General features: G+C 50.4%; 1 protein-coding gene across 1 annotated transcript; it reads right to left on the minus strand.

The window, feature by feature from the left end:
• Nucleotides 1-2,945: 2,945 nt before the first annotated feature.
• On the minus strand, nucleotides 2,946-10,986 carry arl2 (ADP-ribosylation factor-like 2). The gene is made up of 5 exons (XM_078533005.1): nucleotides 10,885-10,986; nucleotides 7,747-7,857; nucleotides 7,047-7,209; nucleotides 4,878-4,958; nucleotides 2,946-3,134 (listed from the first exon to the last, which is right to left on the minus strand). Exons 1-5 carry the CDS (start codon nucleotides 10,947-10,949, stop codon nucleotides 3,000-3,002), a joined length of 555 nt encoding a protein of 184 aa, XP_078389131.1. The 5' UTR covers nucleotides 10,950-10,986; the 3' UTR covers nucleotides 2,946-2,999.
• Between the last annotated feature and the right edge of the window lie 10,554 nt (nucleotides 10,987-21,540).

The raw sequence follows: 21,540 nt of genomic DNA on the forward strand, positions 1-21,540 counted from the left end.
CAACCACCATGGGTGGAAAACCTCAGTTAAGGAAGAAGGAAGACATGTCAGAGGAACTGTTTTGGAAAGTGGCATCATCAGAACAGATGCGACAGAGGCAATCATGTCAGTTATGTCTGCAAATCTCAGGTTAGGTTTGAACCCACAATCTTCTGACTCAGATGAGAGCAAAAGTGCTGACTGAGGTCTTTTTTTATTCATTCATGGGGTGTGGGCGTTACTGGCTGGGCCACCAGCATTTAGTGCCCATCCCTAGTTGCCCCTGAGAAGGTGGTGGTGAGCTGCCTTCTTGAACCGCTGCAGTCCATGTGGTGTAGGTACACCCACAGTGCTGTTAGGGAGTCCCAGGATTTGACCCAGTGACAGTGAAGGAACGGCCGATACATTTCCAAGTCAGGATGGTGAGTGGCTTGGAGGGGAACTTCCGGTGTGGTGTCCCCATGTGTCTGCTGCCCTTGTCCTTCTAGATGGTAGTAGTGGTTGTAGGTTTGGAAGGCGCTGTCAAAGGAGCCCTGGTGAGTTATTGCATTGAATTTAGTAGATGGTAGATACTGCTGTTATTGTGTGTCGGTGGTGGAGGGAGTGAATGTTTGTGCCAATCAAGGGAGCTTTGTCCTAGATAGATTGAGCTTCTTGAGTGTTCTTGGAGCTGCACTCACCCAGACAAGTGGAGAGTATTCCATCACACTCCTGACTTTTGTGCCTTGCAGATGGTGGACAGGCTTTGGGGAGTCAGGAGGTGAGTTACTCGCCACAAGATTCCCAGCCTCTGACCTGCTCTTGTAGCCACAGTATTTATATAGCTGAGCCCAGTTCAGTTTCTAGTCAATGATAAACCCCCCAGGATATTGATAGTGAGGGGAATCAGGAATGGTAATGCCTTTGAATGTTATGAGGCGATGGTTAGATTCTCTGTAGTTGGAGATGGTCATTGCCTGGCACTTGTGCGGCATGAATATTACTTGTCAGCCCAAGTCTGGATATTGTCCAGGTCTTGCTGCATTTGGACACGGGCTGCTTCAGTATCTGAGGAGTCGCAAATCATCAGCGAACATTCCTACTTCTGACCTGACGATGGAGGGAAGGTCATTGATGAAGCAGCTGAAGATGGTTGGGGCTAGGACACGCTGGGTGACACCCCAGAATGTAAACTGAATTAGTTGGGGGGAGGGGGGTGGGGGGAGAGAGACTGGTAGCAGAGTCCTGGGTGAACTGGAGGTTGTTTTTAGAAGTAACTTTGGACGCTGGTCAGTGGGACAGATCAAGCTTGGGGTATGAGTGCCAGTGAGGGCAGGGTAACCATCGAGGTGGACAACTTATGCAGGGTGATAATGGATAATGGAAAGGAGTGGGAGTGAAACCTTCGCTCGGGGGGGGGGTAACAGGAGACCAGGACAGTGCCTCAACCTGAAGAACAGTCAGGGTAAGGGAAGGAAATTGGTGCAGAGCTTCTGCCAATGTTTAACAGGATGAATGAAGCAGTTCCAATGTTACATGAGAGAAAGTACTCGATATAGAAATGATTCAACACAAAGGTCACTTCAACTTTTTTTTTTAATTTAATGTTCCACATTATAAAATAATTTAAATGAGAATGAACCAGTGACAATACGTGCCAAGTCGGCTTTCCACTTTCTGACCACCAGCTCTATGGAGGTGGGCCTGGGTCACCCAACGGTTGCCACGGAAACTGGGCTCAAATCCACAAAGCAAAAAAAAACACCAACAGAGACAGCACCCCTGGCAAGACCATGGCTTGTGTCACCTGGCCCTACTCACCACACCCACCAGGAACAAAAAGAGATGGGGGGGGGTGTGGGATATAGAGATAATGGGAGGGGCCAGGTGACAAAGAGAGAGAAAGGAGAGGGTGAGTGGGATGGAAGTGGAGGGAGGGAGGGCGAGACGGAGGAGGAGAGAGGAAGGGATTACAGGAGGGAGAAGGGGAGGGTGGGGGAGAGAGGGAGGGAGAAGGGGAGGGTGGGGGAGAGAGGGAGGGAGAAGGGGAGGGTGGGGGAGAGAGGGAGGGAGAAGGGGAGGGTGGGGGAGAGAGGGAGAGTGGAGGAGAAGGGGAGGGTGGGGGAGAGAGGGAGGGTGGGGGAGAAGGGGAGGGTGAGGAGAGAGGGAGGGAGAAGGGGAGGGTGGGGGAGAGACGGAGAGTGGGGGAGAAGGGGAGGGTGGGGGAGAGAGGGAGGGTGGGGGAGAGAGGGAGGGTGGGGGAGAGAGGGAGGGTGGGGGAGAGAGGGAGGGTGAGGAGAGAGGGAGGGAGAAGGGGAGGGTGGGGGAGAGACGGAGAGTGGGGGAGAAGGGGAGGGTGGGGGAGAGAGGGAGGGTGGGGGAGAAGGGGAGGGTGAGGAGAGAGGGAGGGAGATGGGGAGGATGGGGAGAGAGGGGGAGACGGAGAGAGGGAGAGACGGAGAGAGGGAGGGGGAGAGCGAGAGAGGGGGGAGGGAAAGAGAGGGGGAGAGGGAGAGAGAAGGGGAGATGGGGAGAAGAGAGAGGGTGGTGGTTGAGTGGGGGAGAGGGGAAGAGAGAGAAAAAAGCAAGGGAGAGAGAAGAAAGAGGGAGATGATCCTATTGCATTGTTTCTAGGACCCTGAACACTGCTCAGAAATGAAAGTGACTGTACTTGGCATGATAATGGTCAGAGACCATCAAGGTAGCAATCCACCTATCCAATACTATGCCCCATGTGTTACTGGGAAGGTATTTACATTTACAGATGGGAATGGTTTGCGTTTGTGAAAGGATGTTAGCGAGGCCGGGGGGGGGGGGGGAAGCGGTGGAACATTTTTTTCTGCTCCCAGCATTCAGATCATTATTTGTAGTGTTCAAACTCCCTCTACACCATGCCAGTGTACTCATACCTCTCAGGTACACTGTGTGTTAGACAGTCTGTATGACCGTTACATAGGGACCGGTGGAGGGTGGGGGTGGGGGGGGGGGGGGGGGGTGCGGTGCTGTGGTGACGGGCAGTACAAACGGCAGTGAGGGAGGGCTCAGTCCGCGGTGAATATTCGGCAGGAGATGTCGTCCATCAGCCAGTCGATTCCAAGCAGCAGGTTTTCACCAGTCACCGCGCTGCAGTCGCGGATGCACCAGTGGTGGGTCTTAATACTTTCTAGATCTAAGGCCTGTGAACAAGGGGGGAGGGTGAACAAGGGGGGAGGGGGGGTGGAGTTAAAAAAGATATATCACCTTTAACATAGTAAAATATCCACACACGCATTATAGGAGATATTAGGGATCGGGAGAGAGAGGCGGAGAGGTTTAGGGAGGGAATCCCAGAGCTTAGGGCCCCCCTAGGCAGCTGAAGGAACGGCCGCCAATGGTGGGGCGGTTAAAATCGGGGATGAGCAAGAGGCCGGAATTTGAGGAACGCGGAGACCTTGGAGGGTCGTAGGGCTGGAGGAGCATTTCAAATCCACTCACCTTCCTCGCCGCGGAATCAAAGGGAAACTATTGACCTGGTTCGGAGTGACAGGATACAGAGAGTAGCAATAATGGGCAGGATGTGACTCCTGATGTCTCACAAGCTTCTGTGTTGAGGCCTCAACGATTCACCGTATTTATTAACGACTTGGATGATGGGGTCGAGAATCACAGATCCAAATTAGTCCATGACACAAAGATAAGTGACATTGTGCGCGGGGCAGATGGTAGCTTAAAATTACAAAGAGGTATCGATAGATTAAGTGAACGGGCGAAACTGTGACAGATGGATTTCACTGTGAGGTCACCCACTTTGGACTGAACAAGAATAGAACAGGGGGGCTTCCAAAATAGTGAAAAGCCAGAAACAGTGGAGGTCCAAAGAGACTTGAGGGCAGGGTCCAGGTACACAGATAATTAAAATGTCACGGACAGGTACAGGAAATAATCACAAAGGCCCATGGGATGTTGGCCTTTATATCTGGAGGACTGGATCACAAGGGAGTAGAAGTCAGGCTTCAGCTGTGCAAAGCCCTGGTTAGGCCACACCTGGAGTTACTGGGAGCAGCTCTGGGCACCACACCTTAGGGAGGATATATTGACCATGGAGGGAGTGCAGTGTCGATTTACCAGAATGATACCTGGACTCCAAGGGTTAAATTACGAGGAGAGATTACACAAACCGAGGTTGTATTCTCTGGAATTTAGGAGGTTAAGGGGGGAGATTTGATCAAAGTTTTCCCGATATGAAGGGGAACAGATAGGGTGGATAGAGAGAAACTATTGCCGCTGGTCAGGGAGTCTAGGACTAGGGGGCAGAGTCTAAAAATGAGAGGCAGACCTTTCAGGAGTGAGATTAGGAAACACTTCCACACACAAAGGGTGGGAGAAGTTTGGAAACTCTCTCCCGCAAACGGCGACCGATGCTGGATCAATGGTTAAATCTCAACCTCAGATTTAAAATTTTGTAATCCGACGGTGTTAAGGGACACGGGGCAAAGGTTATACGGAGTTAGGTCACAGAACAGCCACAACCCCATTGAACGGTGGAGCAGGCTTGAGGGGCTGAATGGCCTCCCTCCCCTTCCTATGATTCCTATTCTCCTTGAGTCAGTGTGCCGATTGGTGCCACGGCAAAGCCAATGGGAATTGTGTCCTTGAATGACCCAAATCGTCAGCTATGAGCGAGCGGGTCCTGCAGGTAAATTGAAGGAAGAACGGAAGGAGTATGCTGGGGTTTTGGACAGTCTGAGGAGGAGGAGGAGCGGGACGAAGAGAGCTAATTCAAGGCTGAACAGATCACGGCACTGAATACGAGACCGATGGATCTGGGGCAACGCGTCCAAACGGGGAAGGAAGACTCACTTGGCCTGCTCAAAGGCCACCAGGTCCATTCCCCGGAAGTTAGAGGGAAGCACACAATAGGTACCGAAATGGGTTCTTACATCTTTAATGGCATCCGAGGTCAGAGCTCCGGGTAGATCCTGTTTGTTGGCAAACACCAGGAGCGTAGCTCCTGCCAGGCGCTGGAAGAGGAGGAGAACATATATTGCAGTGCGTTTTTAAACAATATTTTACCCTGGTGTCATTCACCCCACCCCCCCAACCTCCCCCGCACCGTACATGTAAACAAGAGGGTGGGGCGGGGAGTTCCATAGGAGAGGACAGCCCTTCCACAGTCCAGCCAGGCAGCTATTCTTCACCAGGGGTCTTGGTATTAGTGGAAGGCATCACGGCCCAGCTCAGATTCTGCGCTCGCTCGAAGACTGATCGTCACCCACGGGCTACCAGCCATCAAGAGAATGGACGTAAGCTGATGCCCTCCCCCTGCCATCACCAAACCAGGGGTACTGAGACCAACCCCAGCAGCCCGAGTGCTGGCCCAGGTGACTGTCCTACTCAATGCCAACGTTTCTCGGGCTGTTTTTGACACAATGGTACCAGCCCCTTTCACAGCACACAGACACAGGGGTGTGCTGACGTGACATGGCAGAGGGAGCTGGGTTACATCCCCTCTCTCCCTAGTTCGGAATCAACTACGTTGTTTGAAATCATTAACAAGTGGGTCGAAATTTTAGTGAAAGGACTTTCATTTATACCGCGCCTTTCACAAAGACACAAAGTGCTTTACAGCCAACTAAACACTTTTTGAAGTGTAGTCGCTGCTGTAATGAAGGAAAGGCATCAGCCAGTTTGCGCACAGCAAGCTCCCACAAACACCAATCGTCGGTTTTTGTGATGTTGGTTGAGGGCAGAACTCACCCCACCTCGGCTCCTCTTCCAATAGTGACCATGGGATCATTATTATCCAACTGAGGGGACAGACAGGGTCTCAGTTTCATGCCTCATTTGAAATACCGCACCTCTGACAGTGCAACACTCACTCAGTACTAACTCTCTGACAGTGTAGCACTCCCTCAGTACTGACCCTCCGACAGTGCAGCACTCCCTCAGTACTGACCCTCCGACAGTGCAGCACTCCCTCAGTACTGACCCTCCGACAGTGCAGCACTCCCTCAGTACTGACCCTCCGACAGTGCAGCACTCCCTCAGTACTGACCCTCCGACAGTGCAGCACTCCCTCAGTACTGACCCTCCGACAGTGCAGCACTCCCTCAGTACTGACCCTCCGACAGTGCAGCACTCCCTCAGTACTGACCCTCCGACAGTGCAGCACTCCCTCAGTACTGACCCTCCGACAGTGCAGCACTCCCTCAGTACTGACCCTCCGACAGTGCAGCACTCCCTCAGTACTGACCCTCCGACAGTGCAGCACTCCCTCAGTACTGACCCTCCGACAGTGCGGCGCTCCCTCAGTACTGACCCTCCGACAGTGCAGCGCTCCCTCACTACTGACCCTCCGACAGTGCAGCGCTCCCTCAGTACTGACCCTCGGACAGTGCAGCGCTCCCTCAGTACTGACCCTCGGACAGTGCAGCGCTCCCTCAGTACTGACCCTCCGACAGTGCAGCGCTCCCTCACTACTGACCCTCCGACAGTGCAGCACTCCCTCAGTACTGACCCTCCGACAGTGCAGTGCTCCCTCACTACTGATCCTCCGACAGTGCAGTGCTCCCTCAGCACTGGCATTCCCTTAGTGCAGTGCTCCCTCAGCACTGACCCTCCAACAGTGCAGCACTCCCTCACTACTGACCCTCTGACAGTGCAGCACTCCCTCAGTACTGACCCTCTGACAGTGCAGCGCTCCCTCAGCACTGACCCTCCAACAGTGCAGCGCTCCCTCACTACTGACCCTCTGACCGTGCAGCGCTCCCTCAGTACTGACCCTCCGACAGTGCGGCCCTCCCTTAGTACTGACCCCCTGACAGTGCAGCACTCCCTCAGTACTGACTCTCCAACAGTGCAGCACTCCCTTAGTACTGACCCTCGGCACTGCAGCACTCCTTCAGTATTGTACTAGGGAGTTTTGGCCTAGATAATGGACTCAGGCCCATGGATTGGGGCTGGAGACAGACCGCAGTGTACCCCTGAAAGTTCACCAGTGGGCTGAGCAAAGGAAAGCTCGGGCTGTTTTCTGAACGCCTTCTGAAGATGCAGCAGGCTGGGTTCTGCGCAATCTTCGATTTCCCCACGCCCGATTCTCCGGCTTTTACCTCTTCCTGGAGCAGCACGGAGAGCTCTCGCTTGCAGTCCTCCAGTCGGAGTCGATCGGCACTGTCCACCACCCAGATCAGCCCGTCCGTGCTCTCAAAGTAGTTCCTCCAGTAGGACCGCAGCGACTTCTGGCCTCCTACATCCCAGATATTCAGTTTGAAACTGGAGAGGGGGAAAAGAGAATCTTGTCACAAGGGGCAGCATCGGGAACTCTCCACCCACCCCCAACAAAACCCCAAAAATGCCTCTACCCCAGGCTAGGATTGGCCCTTCAATCAAACACAAACTGATTGGGAGGCAGCACTCCCCACCTCACCTCTGCTCCTTATATCGATGACACGGACTCCGGCTGACACTCTCCCGCTCGGCGCCAGAGTTGCAACAATGCTGCGAGTGACAACAACACGGGGCAAGGGTTCCTCCTCCGAGAACGCCTGGCCCGTGCTGAACCCCCGTTTCCCATCCCAGACGTTGGTGCTCTGTGCTGGAGGAGGGGGTGGGGTGGGAGCTGCTGGGGTCTCCGGGGGCAGCCTCCTGCCGCCTCTTCACCAGATTTCTCTCCGTACAGCCTCCCCCTTCATTCCCCTGCCGGTTTGTAGTGGAACCTCCTCCCGCCCGCCTGCCAACCCCCGTGGTGGTGCCGAGAGTCCAGTTAACCGCGCCCCTGCTGCTCAGAAACAGGGGGCAAATCGCTCTTACTTTCTGTGCTCCAGAGTCTTGATGTTGAAACCCAGCGTGGGCGAGATGGTGTCGATGTCTTCCCCGTTGAACTTCTTCAGGATGGTGGTCTTGCCGGCGTTGTCAAGCCCGCTATACTCATGTTAAGGAGCCCAGAAACGTTAAAAGCGTAAAGTGCTGGTGCCATAAGACCATAAGACATAGGAGCAGAAATTAGGCCATTCGGCCCATCAAGTCTGCTCCGCCATTCAATCATGGCTGATAAGTTTCGCAACCCCATTCTCCTGCCTTCTCCCCGTAATCTTTGATCCCCTTACCTATCAAGAACCTATCTCCGTCTTAAATACACTCAATGACCTGGCCTTCACAGCCTTCTGTGGCAATGAATTCCATAGATTCTCCACTCTCTGGCTAAAGAAGTTTCTCCTCATCTCTGTTCTAAAAGGTCTTCCCTTTACTCTGAGGCTGTGCCCTCGGGTCCTAGTCTCTCCTACTAATGGAAACATCTTTCCCACGTCCACTCTATCCAGGCCTTTCAGTATTCTGTAAGTTTCAATCAGATCCCCCCCTCATCCTTCTAAACTCCATCGAGTATAGACCCAGAGTCCTCAAACGTTCCTCATATGTTAAGCCTTTCATTCCTGGGATCGTTCTCGTGAACCTCCTCTGGACCCTCTCCAGGGCCAGCACATCCTTCCTGAGATACGGGGCCCAAAATTGCTCATTTAGTACAAAAGGAATAGGAGCCATAGGCCATTCAGCCCGTCTAGCCTGCTCTGCCCTTCAATAAGATATTGGCTGATCATCCATTTCAATACCTTTTTCCCCCCCGCCCCCCCCCACACTATCCCCATATCCCTTTACATCACCGGTCTTTAGAAATCTGTCAGTCGCCACTTTAAACCTACTCAGTGATTTGAGCTTCTGCAGCCCCTCTGAAGGAGAGGATTCTGAAGATTCCCAACTCTCTGAGGGGAGAAAACTAATTCTCCCCGCCTCTGGTCTTCTTGCGAAGGTTGACAGGGGTGCTGGAGAGGGGGGGAACTGACGCTTTCCCTGTCTCGCGACCTCGGTGTCAGCATCGAGCACTTTGGGGGTGGGGGGAGTTTCGATCCCGGACAAACCCTTCAGGCCAGCCCCCAGCGCTGACGGATGACGATAGCAGCGGTGGTCACCGGGTGAGCTGCGCTGTAGTGGGGGACTGAGCACAGCGTCGTGTGACAAACAGGTCGGACAGCGGGCTATCCACCTGCAGTTAGCCTTGGAGGGAAGGTAGGAGGGGGCATGTGTGTGTGTGTGTGGAGCAAACACCTACGCCCAAACCTAACTAGTTCCGCAGGCACAATAAGGGATTTTTTTCTCTCTCTGTTTGCTTAACCAACAGGGAATACGAGAAAACCTGAACAAGGGAACAGGAGGAGGCCATTCAGCCCCACTAGCCTGTGGCTGATCTGTATTTGAAGACCATCTGCCTGCCTTATCCAACAACGATCTAGCAACGTCCATTTTAAAATTTTAAGACGACCCCCCGCCCCACAACCCCTCAGTCTCCATGGCTTTTCGGCGGGGGAGAGTGTTCCAGATTCCCACTCCCCTCTGTGTGAAGAAGCGCTTCCTGACATCGCCCCTGAACGGCCTGGCTCTCATTTTAAGGTTCTGCACCCTTGTTCTGTACTCCCCAAACCGCACCCCACTCCTCTGCCCCGCATAGGAAATAGTTTCTCTCTATCGGCTCCTTTAATCATCTGAAACACCTCAATTAGATCACCCCTCAATCTTCTACACTTGAGGGAATACAAGCTTAGTCGGTGCAACCTGTCCCTGTAAATTTAACCCTTCTATCCTCAGGATCACTCTGGTGAATCCAGGCTGCACCCCTGCAAAGGCCAACATATCCTTATTGAGGTACGGAACCCAGTTACTCCAGAACGCAGGACCTGCTGCATGAAAAAAGGCCATGGTCCATCTCGTTGCAGTCCATGTGGATTGGTTAACTAGCACCAACTGGGACCTAGATACAGATGTTCATCGTGTAGGACCCACCAGCCAACCCAGACCAGAATCAGGCTCCAGAAACAGAAGCAATGTCTCACTGTCTGTGTCACCCTGTCAGAGACAGGACACAGCACACGGGGCAAAGGGCCACTGTTGAAAGATGGAGCAACAGCCAAATAGCACTCACACACAGACACACACACTCGCCAAATGCCAGTTCCATCCCCATATCCCCCGACTTCTCTCAGGCCCCTACCCTACCCCACCCCACCCCAGGCCTTTCCCTCCTTCAGGCTCCACCCACTCAGACACCAGCCCCACCCCACCCTCCCCATCCTCACCCAGACCCTGCCCCCTTCAGACCCCACTAGCTCCTTCCAGGCCCATTCCCTTCAGACCCTGCCCACTCCTCAAAGGCTCACCCCTTAAGACCCCACCCACTCCTACCCCCTTCAGACCCCACCCACTCCTCCTAAGCCCACCCCCTTCAGACCACACCCACTCCTACCAGGCCCAGCACCTTCAGACCCCGCCCACTCCTCCCAAGGCCATCCCCTTCAGACCCCGCCCACTCCTCCCAGGGCCACCCCTTTTGACCCCGCCCACTCCTTCCAAAGCCACCCCCCCCCGTCTCCTCCCACTCATCCCAGAGCCACCCCCTTCTGACCCCGCCCACTCCTCCCAAGACCACCCACTTCAGTCCCCTCCCAGGCCCACCCCCTTTAGACCACACCCACTCCTCCCAGGCCCACCCTCTTCAGACCACACCCACTCCTCCCAGGCCCACCCTCTTCAGACCACACCCACTCCTCCCAGGCCCACCCCCTTTAGACCACACCCACTCCTCCCAGGCCCACCCTCTTCAGACCACACCCACTCCTCCCAGGCCCACCCCTTCAGACCACACCCACTCAGACCCACCCCCATCAGACCCCGCCCACTCAGGCCCACCCCCTTCAGACCCCGCCCACTCCCCATCAGATTTCGGTTCCTCAAACCCCGCCCCTTGCCCCCCCTTCCTTGATCCTGCGGCCTACCTGCCGCTCGCACTCCCCAGCCTTTGCGGTGTGTGATAATTGGAGCACGGGGCAGTGCAGCTCCCACTCCGACTCCCTCCCGTCCCGAGTCCCGGAGCCCTCTCCCTCCGCCCCCGGGTCAGGATACAGCATCAGGAGCCGCACCTCCCGCTCTTTCTGCTTCATTTTCTTCAGGATGCTGAGCAGCCCCATCCCGCGCGCAGCCGCGGAACCGCGCCTGAGACCCCGCCCCTCCGCGCCCATTGGCTGTGGCTCGCCCGCTGCTGATTGGCCGGCCGCCCTGTCACTCAGGGCGCCAGCGCGCTCTGGATAGGCTGTTCCCGCCCCCTTTGGTTACCGCCAACAAGAATCGAGTCGGGAGGCAAGAGCGGCGATGGGGGGGGGGGGGGGGGGTTGGAGGGGAGCGCGGCTCCAGGGCGCCACCTGCAGCTCGCCGACGGCATTGTTCTGTTCCATTGTCCTCTCTCCTCCCCACCCCCACCCCAACTTTGCAAGGTGAGAGCACAAAGGGTGAGGGACAGAACATGCCAACTTCAGTGGGCTGGAGCCCAATTATCAAATAAGCACTAATAGAAAAGCAAAATACTGTGGATGCTGGAAATCTGAAATATCAGCATAAAATGCTGGAAATACTCAGCAGATCAGGCAGCATCTGTGGAGCGAGACAGTTAACGTCTCAGGGTCGGTAACCTTGCGTCAAATAATTCAACGCATGGCCCCCTCGTCGGTGTCAGTCTGGCTCGATGGCAGCACCCTCCCTTCTGAGTCCCCAGTCCATGCCCACAGCGAGGTCCTGCAATCTGGGGTTGTCACCCTCAGCTGAGGGAGCCCTGCGGTCAAAGCAAGTGGAGGAAAGGACTCTCGTCAAGGATGCTAGCAGGATTGAGGGGGTGCAACCGATGCTAATAAAGATTGAGCGGGCCTGTGACTCTTATCTCCAGCCATATGGGGGGGCTGAGTAGTCGCCCACACTTTTAAGTAGGGGTCCAGAGGAGATCTTTTGTTTGCCTTATTCATTCATGGGATGCAGACGTCGCTGGCTAGGCCAGCATTTATTGCCCATCCCTAACTGTCCTTGATTCAGAAGGCAGTTAAGAGTCAACCACCTTGCTGTGGGTCTAGAGTCACAGGTGTCACGTGTAGGCCAGACAAGGTAAGAATGGCAGATTTCCTTCCCTAAAGGGCAGTAGTGAACCAGATGGGTTTTTACAGCAATTGTTTCGTGGACATCATCAGACTTTTAATTGCAGATTTTTATTGAATTCCAATTTCACCATCTGCCCGTGGCGGGATTTCGAACTCCGGTCCCCAGATCAATACCCTGGGTCTCTGAAATACTAGTCCAGTGACAATATCACTGGGCCACCGCCAAATCAGAATGGTTCCAGGGATGAGGGAATTTAGCTACAAGATTAGGTTGGAGAAGCTGGGGTTGTTCTCCTTAGAGCCAAGGAGATTGAGGAGCAATTTGATTGGGGTGGACAAGATTATGACAGATTTAGACAAGATAAGCTGTTCCCATTAGCTGATGATGCAAGGACTAAGGGACACAGATTTACGGTTTTCGGTAAGAAACGTGGGGTGCTGGGGGGGCGGGGAGGATGTGAAGGAGAACAGTTTTTAAGCAGATGTTATCCTGGAACACACTGCTTATGGGAGTGGGTGGAAGCAGAGACAGTCAGTGATTTCGATAAGAAATTGGATCAGCATGGGAGGCAAATAACCCTGCAGGGCTACAGGGATAAAGCCAGGGAATGGGACTGACTGGATTCAGTTGCAGAAAGCCAGCATGGACTCGATGGGCCGAATTCCGGTCACCGTGCTGTGATGAGCAGAGACCTGATAAGAGCTGCGAGGTTTATGAACGGGTTCAATACATTATAACAATAAATACACATCTGCTATATTTCATCGGCTTGCCTTCGGATGTCCTGAGGTGATGGAAGGCGCTATCGAAATGCAAGGCCTTTCTTTCTGTGGGCGCGTCCATAGCAAGGAGACATTACTGTAAGTCAGTCACTAGCAGATAAGATGCAGAATTTAGGAGGAATTTCTTTACGTGAGAGAGGGAGGTAAGAATGTGGAACTCCACCGCACGATAGCACATGAAGCAAATGGTTCTGATGCAGTTCAAGGGCGGCCTGATTCATACATGAAGGAGGCGGGAATAAGTAAACACGGTGGGAAGAGGTCAGTAGTAGGAGGAAGTCCATTGTGTGGTATAGAGACCAGCATAGATCACTTGTGCTAAACAATGGCCATTTCTGCACTGTCGATTCTATGTAAGTTTATGCAGTCGTCTAAGACCTTAAACTGAGGTCCCTTTTGCCCACCCGCTCAGTAAAGGCTGAGTTACTTAAAATCCCAGAGGGAAACACTGTCATAACCTATATTTTCAACTGGTATGTTTGAGAGGCAACACTGAATTCAGAAATGAACCCACCAAGCCTCCAGGGGTTTTATGTCAAACTAAATGAAACATTTATCAATTTACAACACGGTATTAAACACAGACACACGCGTGAAAGGGCGCAGCAATCTCCCTGAGGCACAGAGCTGCCTCGGGGAGATTGAATCGATTATAAAACATTTAAATAAACGAAGTAAGAATTTATTTAAACATGCCCCCTTCGTGTGACAGTGTCACTTGAGCTAGGACATGTTTGTGAAGTTTGGAAAAACTTATTTACTTGTTTTATAAAAGCTTCAGGAAACCTCATCCCACCCCGTGGATGAGGTTTCCTGAAAAACGCGAAGGCCGCTTGGGCTCTTTGTCTGCCCGCCAACCTTAAGGTTGGACGGGTAGTGTTCTTAACTAGTTCAATTGATTTCTTAATGGCCTTAATGGGCCGTTGACATTTTGCCCGGCGCGTGACCGCCGAACGAAATATCGAGATGATGTGTGATGGCGTTGGGACGCACGCCCGACGTCATCGCTTGTCATTTTACGCGTCGGCGTTTTGGGCCCACCCCCGCACGCCGACCGGAATATTCAGCCCAATGTTCATTCCTCGCAGTGCTGTTTATGGGATCTTGCTGTGTGCAAAGTAGCTTGACCAGGAAACCTCTTCGAGACAATAATCTGCTACCAAAGTATGGGCTAATGAACAGAAACCAGCAAAGATCCGAACAAGGACATAAGGAATAGGAGAAGAAGGCCATTCGGCCCTTCAAGCCCAATCCACCATTCCATGAGATCATGGCTGATCTGACTGCTGCCTCAACCCCATGTTCCTGTCCACTTCCCTATAACTTTTGACTCCCTTGTCGATCAAATATTCATCTAACTCAATCTTGAATATATTCAATGACTCAGCCTTCACTGCCCACTGGGGAAGAGAATTCCACAGACTAATGCCCATCCGAGAGAAAAAAAAATTCTCCTCATTTTAGGCTTAACTGGGAGACCCTTTATTTTTAAACTAGTTCTAGAGTCCCCCACGAGGGGGAACATCCTTTCAGCATCCATCCTGCCAAGTACCCTCAGGATCTTACATGTTTTAATAAAGATCGCCTCTCATTCTTCTAAACTCCAACAGGGAGAGGGCCAACCAGCTCAACCTTTCCTCATGACATAATCCCTTGATCCCAGGAATCAGTCAAGTGAACATTCTCTGAATTGTTTCTATTGCAATTATATCCTTTCTTAAGTCTAGTTTGACCGAGTTGATAGACGTAAGATCGTGTTTGACTGATTTGGTTGAGTTCTCTGATGAAGTGATGGAGAGGGTTGATGAGGCTGGATAGTTGACGTGTATACGAATTTCCAAAAGGTGCTGGACAAGCACCACATATAGACCTGTTGGTAAAATACCCATGGTATTAAAGGGGCAGTAGCAACGTGGATACAAAATTTGCCAAGGGACGGGGAACAGGGAGTAGCTGTGAACTTTTGTTTTTCAGCTACCCCTGCACTTGCTGGTCTATATCTTGCTGGATTCCCTGTTGGACAATGCTTCAATTTTAAAATTCTCATCCTTGTTTTCAAATTCCTCCATGCCCTCACCCTCCCCTATTTCTGAAATCTCCTCTTGCAAAGATCTCCACCCTCCTCCAATTCTGGCCTCGTGCACATGCCCAGTTTTAATCCCGTTGGCAGCTGAGTTTTCAGCTGCCTGGGCCTATAAACTCTGGAACTCCCACCATAAACCTCACCGCCGCTCCTTCCTTTAAGACACTTCTTAAATCCCACCTCTTTAACCAAGCTTTGTGTCCTCGTATCTCCTTCTATGGCACTTCTGTCAAATTTTAAGGCAGGTTTAATAAATGATCTCAGAGTAAAGGATCCCCTAGGAAACAGTGACCATAACATGGCAGAATTTAGCATTCAGTTTGAGAGTGAGAAACTTGGGTCAGAAACAACATATTAAAGAGGGAGAAAGTAAACTTTGAGGGTAAACTAACAAGTAATATAAAATGGACAGTAAGAGCTTCTTTAAATATATAAAGAGGAAGAGAGGCCAAAGCCAATATAGGCCCCTTAGAGAATGAGGCTGGGGAAATAATAATGGGGAACCAGGAAATGGCAGAGGAGTTAAATAAATACTTTGCATCAGTCTTCATGGTAGAAGATACTAATAGCGTTCCAAAAATACTAAATAATCATGGGGCAAAATTGGGGGAAGGAAAGAAATACAATAACTATCACAAGAGAAAAAGTACTAGGGAGACTATTAGGGAAAAAGGCCGATAAGTTACCTGGACCTAATGGGTTGGATCCTAGGATATTAAAGGAAGTAGCTGCAGAGATAGTGTGGATGCATTGGTAAGAATCTTCCAAGAATCCTTAGATTCTGGAAAAGTCCCAGAGGATTGGAAAACTGCCAATGTAACATCCTTATTCAAAAAGGGAGACAAAAAAACAGGTAACTATAGGGCAGTTAGCTTAACATCTGTCATTGGGAAAATGTTAGAGGCTATTATAAAAGATATAATAGCAGAGCATTTAGAAATGCATGAGGAGGGAACAAGCAGGATATACAAAGGGGAACCAGTAGATGTAATATATTTGGATTTCCAAAAGGCGTTCGATAAGGTACTGCACATTAGGCTACTTAAGATATGAGCCCATGGTCTTGGGGTAGTATATTAGCGTGGATAGAGGATTGGCTAACTAACAGAAGACAGAGAGTTGGGATAAGGGAGGCATTTTCAGGATGGCATCTGTAACTAGTGGAGTGTCACAGGGATCAGTGTTGGGGCCACAATTATTTACAATATATATGAATGACTTAGATGAGGGAAGTGAATGTACTATTGCCAAGTTTACAGATGACACAAAAATAGGTGGGAAGGCAAGTGGTGAGGATGACACAAAGAGTCTACAGATGGATATAGACAGGTTAAGTGAGTGGGCAAAAACTTGGCAGATGGAATATAATGTGGGAAAATGTGAGGTTATACACTTTGGCAGGAAGAATAGAGGAGCTGAATATTACTTAAGTGGAGGAAGGCTGCAGCACAGAGGGATTTGGGGGTCCTCATGCATGAATCACAAAAGGCTAGCATACAAGTTCAGCAGGTAATAGGGAAGGCAAATGGGATGTTGGCCTTTATTTCAAAGGGAATGGAGTATAAAAATAGGGAAGTCTTGCTAAAACTATACAAGGCACTAGTTAGACCACACCTGTGAACAGTTTTGGTCCCCTTATCTAAGGAAAGATATACTGGCATTGGAGGCAGTCCAGAGAAGGTTCACTAGGTCGATCCCAGGTATGGAGGGATTTTCTTATAAGGAACAGTTAAGTAGTTTGGGCCTGTACTCATTGGAGTTTAGAAAAATGAGAGGCGACTTTATTGAAGCATATAAGATTCTTAGGGGGCTTGACAGGGTAGATGCTGAGAGGTTGTTTCCCCTTGTGGGAGAGTCTAGGACCAGAGGGCATAATCTCAGAGTGAGGGGTTGCCCAGTTAAGACAGAGATGAGGAGGAATTTCTTCTCTCAGACGGTAGTGAATCTGTGGATTTCTTTACCATAGAGAGCTGTAGAGGCTGGGTCGTTAAGTATATTCAAGGCTGAGATAGACAGATTTTTAATCAGTAAGGGAATCAAGGGTTATGGGGAAAAGGTAGGAAAGTGGAGTTGAGAATTAGCAGATCAGCCACGATCTCATTGAATGGCGGAGCAGATCGATGGGCCGAATGGCCTACTTCTGCTCCTATGCCTTATAGTCTTTTGCTTGCTAAACGCTCCTGTGAAGCATCTTGGGACTTTTTAATTAGGTTAAAGGAGTTATATAAATGCAAGTCTTTGTCATTAGAGTGAAGTAGAGAATGGTGCTTCCCAGAGGCTCAGTATTATGATCACTGCATTTTTTTGATGATATGTTAATAATCTGAACTTGGGAATCCAAGGTATAATTTCAAAGTCTGCTGATGACCTGAGATGTAACCATTGTCGATTGTTGTAAAAACCCATCTGGTTCACTAATGCCCTTGAGAGAAGAAAGGAAATCTGCCACCCTTACCTGGTCTGGCCTACATGTGACTCCACAACCACAGCAACGTGGTTGACTCTTAAATGCCCTCTGAAATGGCCGAGCAAGCCACTCAGTTGCATCAAACTGCTAAAAACAAGTCAATAAGGGATGAAACCAGACAGACCACCCAGCATCGGCCCAGGCACCGGAAACGACGACGGCAGCGAACCCAGTCCTGTCGGCCGATGAAACGAACAGACACATAGCACGTAAAGTTTCAAGCGACGAGTGTGATGTGGTGCACTTCAGCAAGAAGAACGAGGAGAGGCAATATAAACTAAACGGTCTAATTTACCTGGAACAGAGAGACCTGGAAGGGGAGGGGAGGGGGGAACGGTGGTGTATGTCCAAATTGTTGAAGGTTGTAGGTCAGGATGAGAAGGCTGTTGCAAAAGAATACGGAATTATAGGCTTTATTAATGAAGGCATAGAGTACAAAAGCCAGGAGGTTTTGCTGAACCTTTGTAAGGCACTACTCAGACCACAGCCGGTGTGTTGGGGGAATTTAATGCCCGACCCCATGGTGGGTTTGATGGCAGGGGTTCATTAAATCAGGCGGAAGGATGGCAGGCGGGGACCTTGCCACTTTCCCGCCTCCAACCCCGATTAAGGCAATGGTGGGAAAGGCCCGTGGACAGCCTTCCCGCCCCCGCCACCAATCGAGGCCCTTAAGTGGACAATTAATGCCCACCTAAAGGCCCTAATGCTTAACCCAGCAACAGGCAGGAGTCACGTTTACCACACGGCAAGCCAAGCATGTAAAGAAAACCCGTACGGGGTTGCTTGCGAGCTCCTGGGCAGTTGGGGTTGGGGAGGGGAGGGTGGAGAGGAAGGGTGGCGCAGTCCCTCATTCAAAGCCTCCGCTGCCCTCTTCTCCACCCCCGCCATCACTCGTCTGCGGCCTGGGATCCAGTAACGATCCTAGGCCTCGGGTTTGGTGCCGTACTGGCAGCCGCCACCGTTTCTAGAACCATAGAACACGACAGCACAGAAAACAGGCCATTCGGCCCTTCTAGTCTGTGCCGAAATATTATTCCACTAGTCCCATTGACCTGCACCTAGTCCATAACCCTCCAGACCTCTCCTATCCAAGTATCCATCCAATTTATTCTTAAAACTTAAGAGTGAGCCCACATTTACGTCAGATGGTAGCTCGTTCCACACTCTCACCACTCTGAGTGAAGAAGTTCCCCCTAAACCTTTCCCCTTTCACCCTAAAGCCATGTCCTCTCATGTTTATCTCTCCTAATCTAAGTGGAAAGAGCCTACTCGCATTTACTCTGTCTATACCCCTCATAATTTTGTAAACTTCTATCAAATCTCCCCTCATTCTTCTACGTTCCAAGGAATAAAGTCCTAACCTGTTTAATCTTTCCCTGTAACTCAACTCCTTAAGACCCGGCAACGTCCTAGTAAATCTTCTCTGCACTCTCGCATTCTTACTGATATCCTTCCTGTAGTTAGGCGACCAGAACTGCACACAATACTCCAAAGTTGGTCTCACCAATGTCTTATACAACCTCACCATAACATCCCAACTCCTATACTCAATACTTTGATTTATGAAGGCCAGTATGCCAAAAGCTTTCTTTACAACCCTGTCTACCTGTGGCGCCACTTTGTCTCTGTTCAATAAAAACTGCCGGCCTCTGTCTGGCCTGCAGCTCTCAACGGGCGGAACCTCCACACCCCCATTAAATACCGCCCCAGTGTGTTCAATTCTGGGCACCACACTTTAGGAAGGATGTCAAGGCCTCGGAGAGGGTGCGGAGGAGATTTACCAGAACGGGACCAAGGATGAGAGAGACTGGAGAAGCTGGGATTGTTCTCCTTGGAGCAGGGAAGGTTAAGGGGAGATTTAATGGAGGCGTACAAAATCATGAAGAGTTTTGATAGACCAAATAAGGAGCAACTGCTTCCGGCAGCAGGAAGGTCAGTAACCAGAGGGGACACAGATTGAAGATAATCGGCAAAAGAACCAGGGATGACAGGCGGCAGACACTACAAGTTGTTGTGATCTGGAAGGGCGACAGAAGCAGATTCAATAGGAACTCTCAGAAGGGAATTGGATAAATACTTGGAAGGGAAAAAAGATTGTAGGCTATGTGGAAAGGGCAGATCAGACTAATCGGATAGCTCTACCAAAGAGCCAGCACAGGCACGATGGGCCAAATAACCTCCTTCAGTGCTGCATCATTCTACTATTCATGGTCTTGGCTTCCTTTATCGCTATTCGGTCTGAGAGTTTACATTCTAACGCCCTGGACTTAATGCCTAATTCCATTCTCAGCTCTTCCCACTTACTAAGTGAGGAATGCCTGTTATGGACACAGGCTCTGTCCTCAGCTTTTGTGTGACCTCCAAAAACTACAAGCTGTGCAGAATGTACTAACCGAGTGCGTGCGTGCAAGTTTTATATTAGGAAATGCTGAACAGAGCTATTTCTCCACGCTTAGCAATTCTTACAATCACCAAATGGATCAGTGCAGCGGATGCACACATCAAATAATTACGCACAGGCGATTTAAGGTTTGTTGACACAGCACACAAACGGAATGCATTGTCTTTCAGGAGGCAGAGCCCTCCAGGGAAAAGGCAAAATCAGGAGTGTTAATCCACCAGCAACTGGCGGGGGACATGACAAACATAAATAAGGCAGGAGGAAAAGCGCCTCGTCTTCCGATTAGGCACTCTGCAGCCTGCTGGACTCAACAGCTTCAGGCCATGAACTCTGTCCTCCATTTTGTATTTTTTCCCCCTAATGCCAGCCTGTATCTTGTTCTCATGTTCTGCTTTCCGACAGCACTGACCTTTATTCTGCCATTAACACCTATTTCGGACCAAGGCTTTGTTTCTTTACTATAACTGTTACCAATCCCTTTGCCTTTTGTTCCTTGACATCTTTGTCGCATAATCATGTCTGCCCTCTAACCCATCCCTGACCTTTCCTTTTTGCTCCACCTGACCCTCCCCCTTTTTTCAAAAGCATAAAACCCATCACATTTCTACCCCACCCCCATCGATTCCGAAGAAGAGTCTCACTGGACTTGAAACGTTAACTGTTTCTCTCTCCACAGATGCTGCTAGACCCAGGCGAGCTTTTCCAGCACTTTTTGTGTCTTTGTTTCAGAGCTCCAGCATTTTGCTTTTGTTAAATAAGGCAGGAATCTGATTATTCAGATAGCACCATTCTGATTTGGCTTTATCGAACACTGGCAGAAAAACCCAGAACACTGCTGAGTGTCAGATGATGTATTGTTTCAGAAGGACCAGTGTGTTACACAGGGTGATTATGACGTACATGGTAATTCTGTTGCCAGGGTGCACCAGTGTCCCTTTCAAAACGTCTCAAATTCAGGCTGATTAGAGACTGTGCTTTTATTTTATTAGAGACTGTGTTCACTTAATATCTAGAGTTGGCCTGGTGAGGAAACCAAACTTTAAAATACTTTAAAAGCCTATTTCGATCCCCTCCCCCCACCCCACCCCCACTAGGGCCATCTGTCACTTGCTCACCCTGCTTTCTACCCTTGTCAACATTAGCACATCCTTTAGCTAATATCACCACCGTCAACACCCCTTTGCCCTTTTGCAATCTCTCCCTTGCCTCCATCTATCACTGGCCTGCTATCCAACCCCACCCCCCCTTAAACAGTTTATATTTCACATTTCTATTTCTCTTTAGTTCTGATGAAGAGTCATACAGACTCAAAACATTAACTGTCTTTCTCTCCACAGATGCTGTCAGACCTGCTGAATTTTTCCAGCAATTTTTGTTTTTTTAAATATTTGTACAGTTCAGGCTCAGTGCAGATTAAGTGACTGCCTCTTTGTCCTGGCCATCAGCTGCAGGCTACAAACAATGACCCCAGACAGCTTGCAAGGATAAATCCTTTTCCCTGTTGTAAATAATTGGCTTGGAAAATACTTTTAATAGCAAGTTACTGATTGAAGGAACTGTAGGATATTTTGGTACAGTTGTTCAGGGCATTGGAGAGACCATATCAGTTTTGGTCTTTTTTAAGAAAGGGCATAATTGCATCAGAAGCAGTTCAGAGAAGGTTCACTCAACTGAATCCTGGGATGAAGGGTTATCTTAATGAGGAAAGGTTGGGCAGTTTGGGCCTGACACAAGAATGAGAGGTGATCTTATTGAAACATATATGATCCTGAGGGGACTTGACAGGGTGGATGCTGAGAGGATGTTTCCCCTTGTGGGCAAGACCAGAACTAGGGTGCATCGTTTAAAAATAAGGGGTCTCCCATTTAAGACAGAAATGAGGAGAATGCTTTCTCTCAAGGAC

This window comes from Cetorhinus maximus, chromosome 31 (genome assembly GCF_964194155.1).
Source record: "Cetorhinus maximus chromosome 31, sCetMax3.hap1.1, whole genome shotgun sequence".
NCBI classification, from domain to species: Eukaryota; Metazoa; Chordata; class Chondrichthyes; order Lamniformes; family Cetorhinidae; genus Cetorhinus; species Cetorhinus maximus.

Excerpts from the sequence above, each read along its gene's own strand:
- arl2 (XM_078533005.1), bottom strand. The coding sequence starts at position 10,949 with ATGGGGCTGCTCAGCATCCTGAAGAAAATGAAGCAGAAAGAGCGGGAG. Across the intron at positions 7,210-7,746 it reads AAGACTCTGGAGCACAGAAA|TTTCAAACTGAATATCTGGG; the intron begins GTAAGAGCGATT and ends CCCCCTCTCCAG. Across the intron at positions 4,959-7,046 it reads CCGTGCTGCTCCAGGAAGAG|CGCCTGGCAGGAGCTACGCT; the intron begins GTAAAAGCCGGA and ends CTCCTCTTCCAG.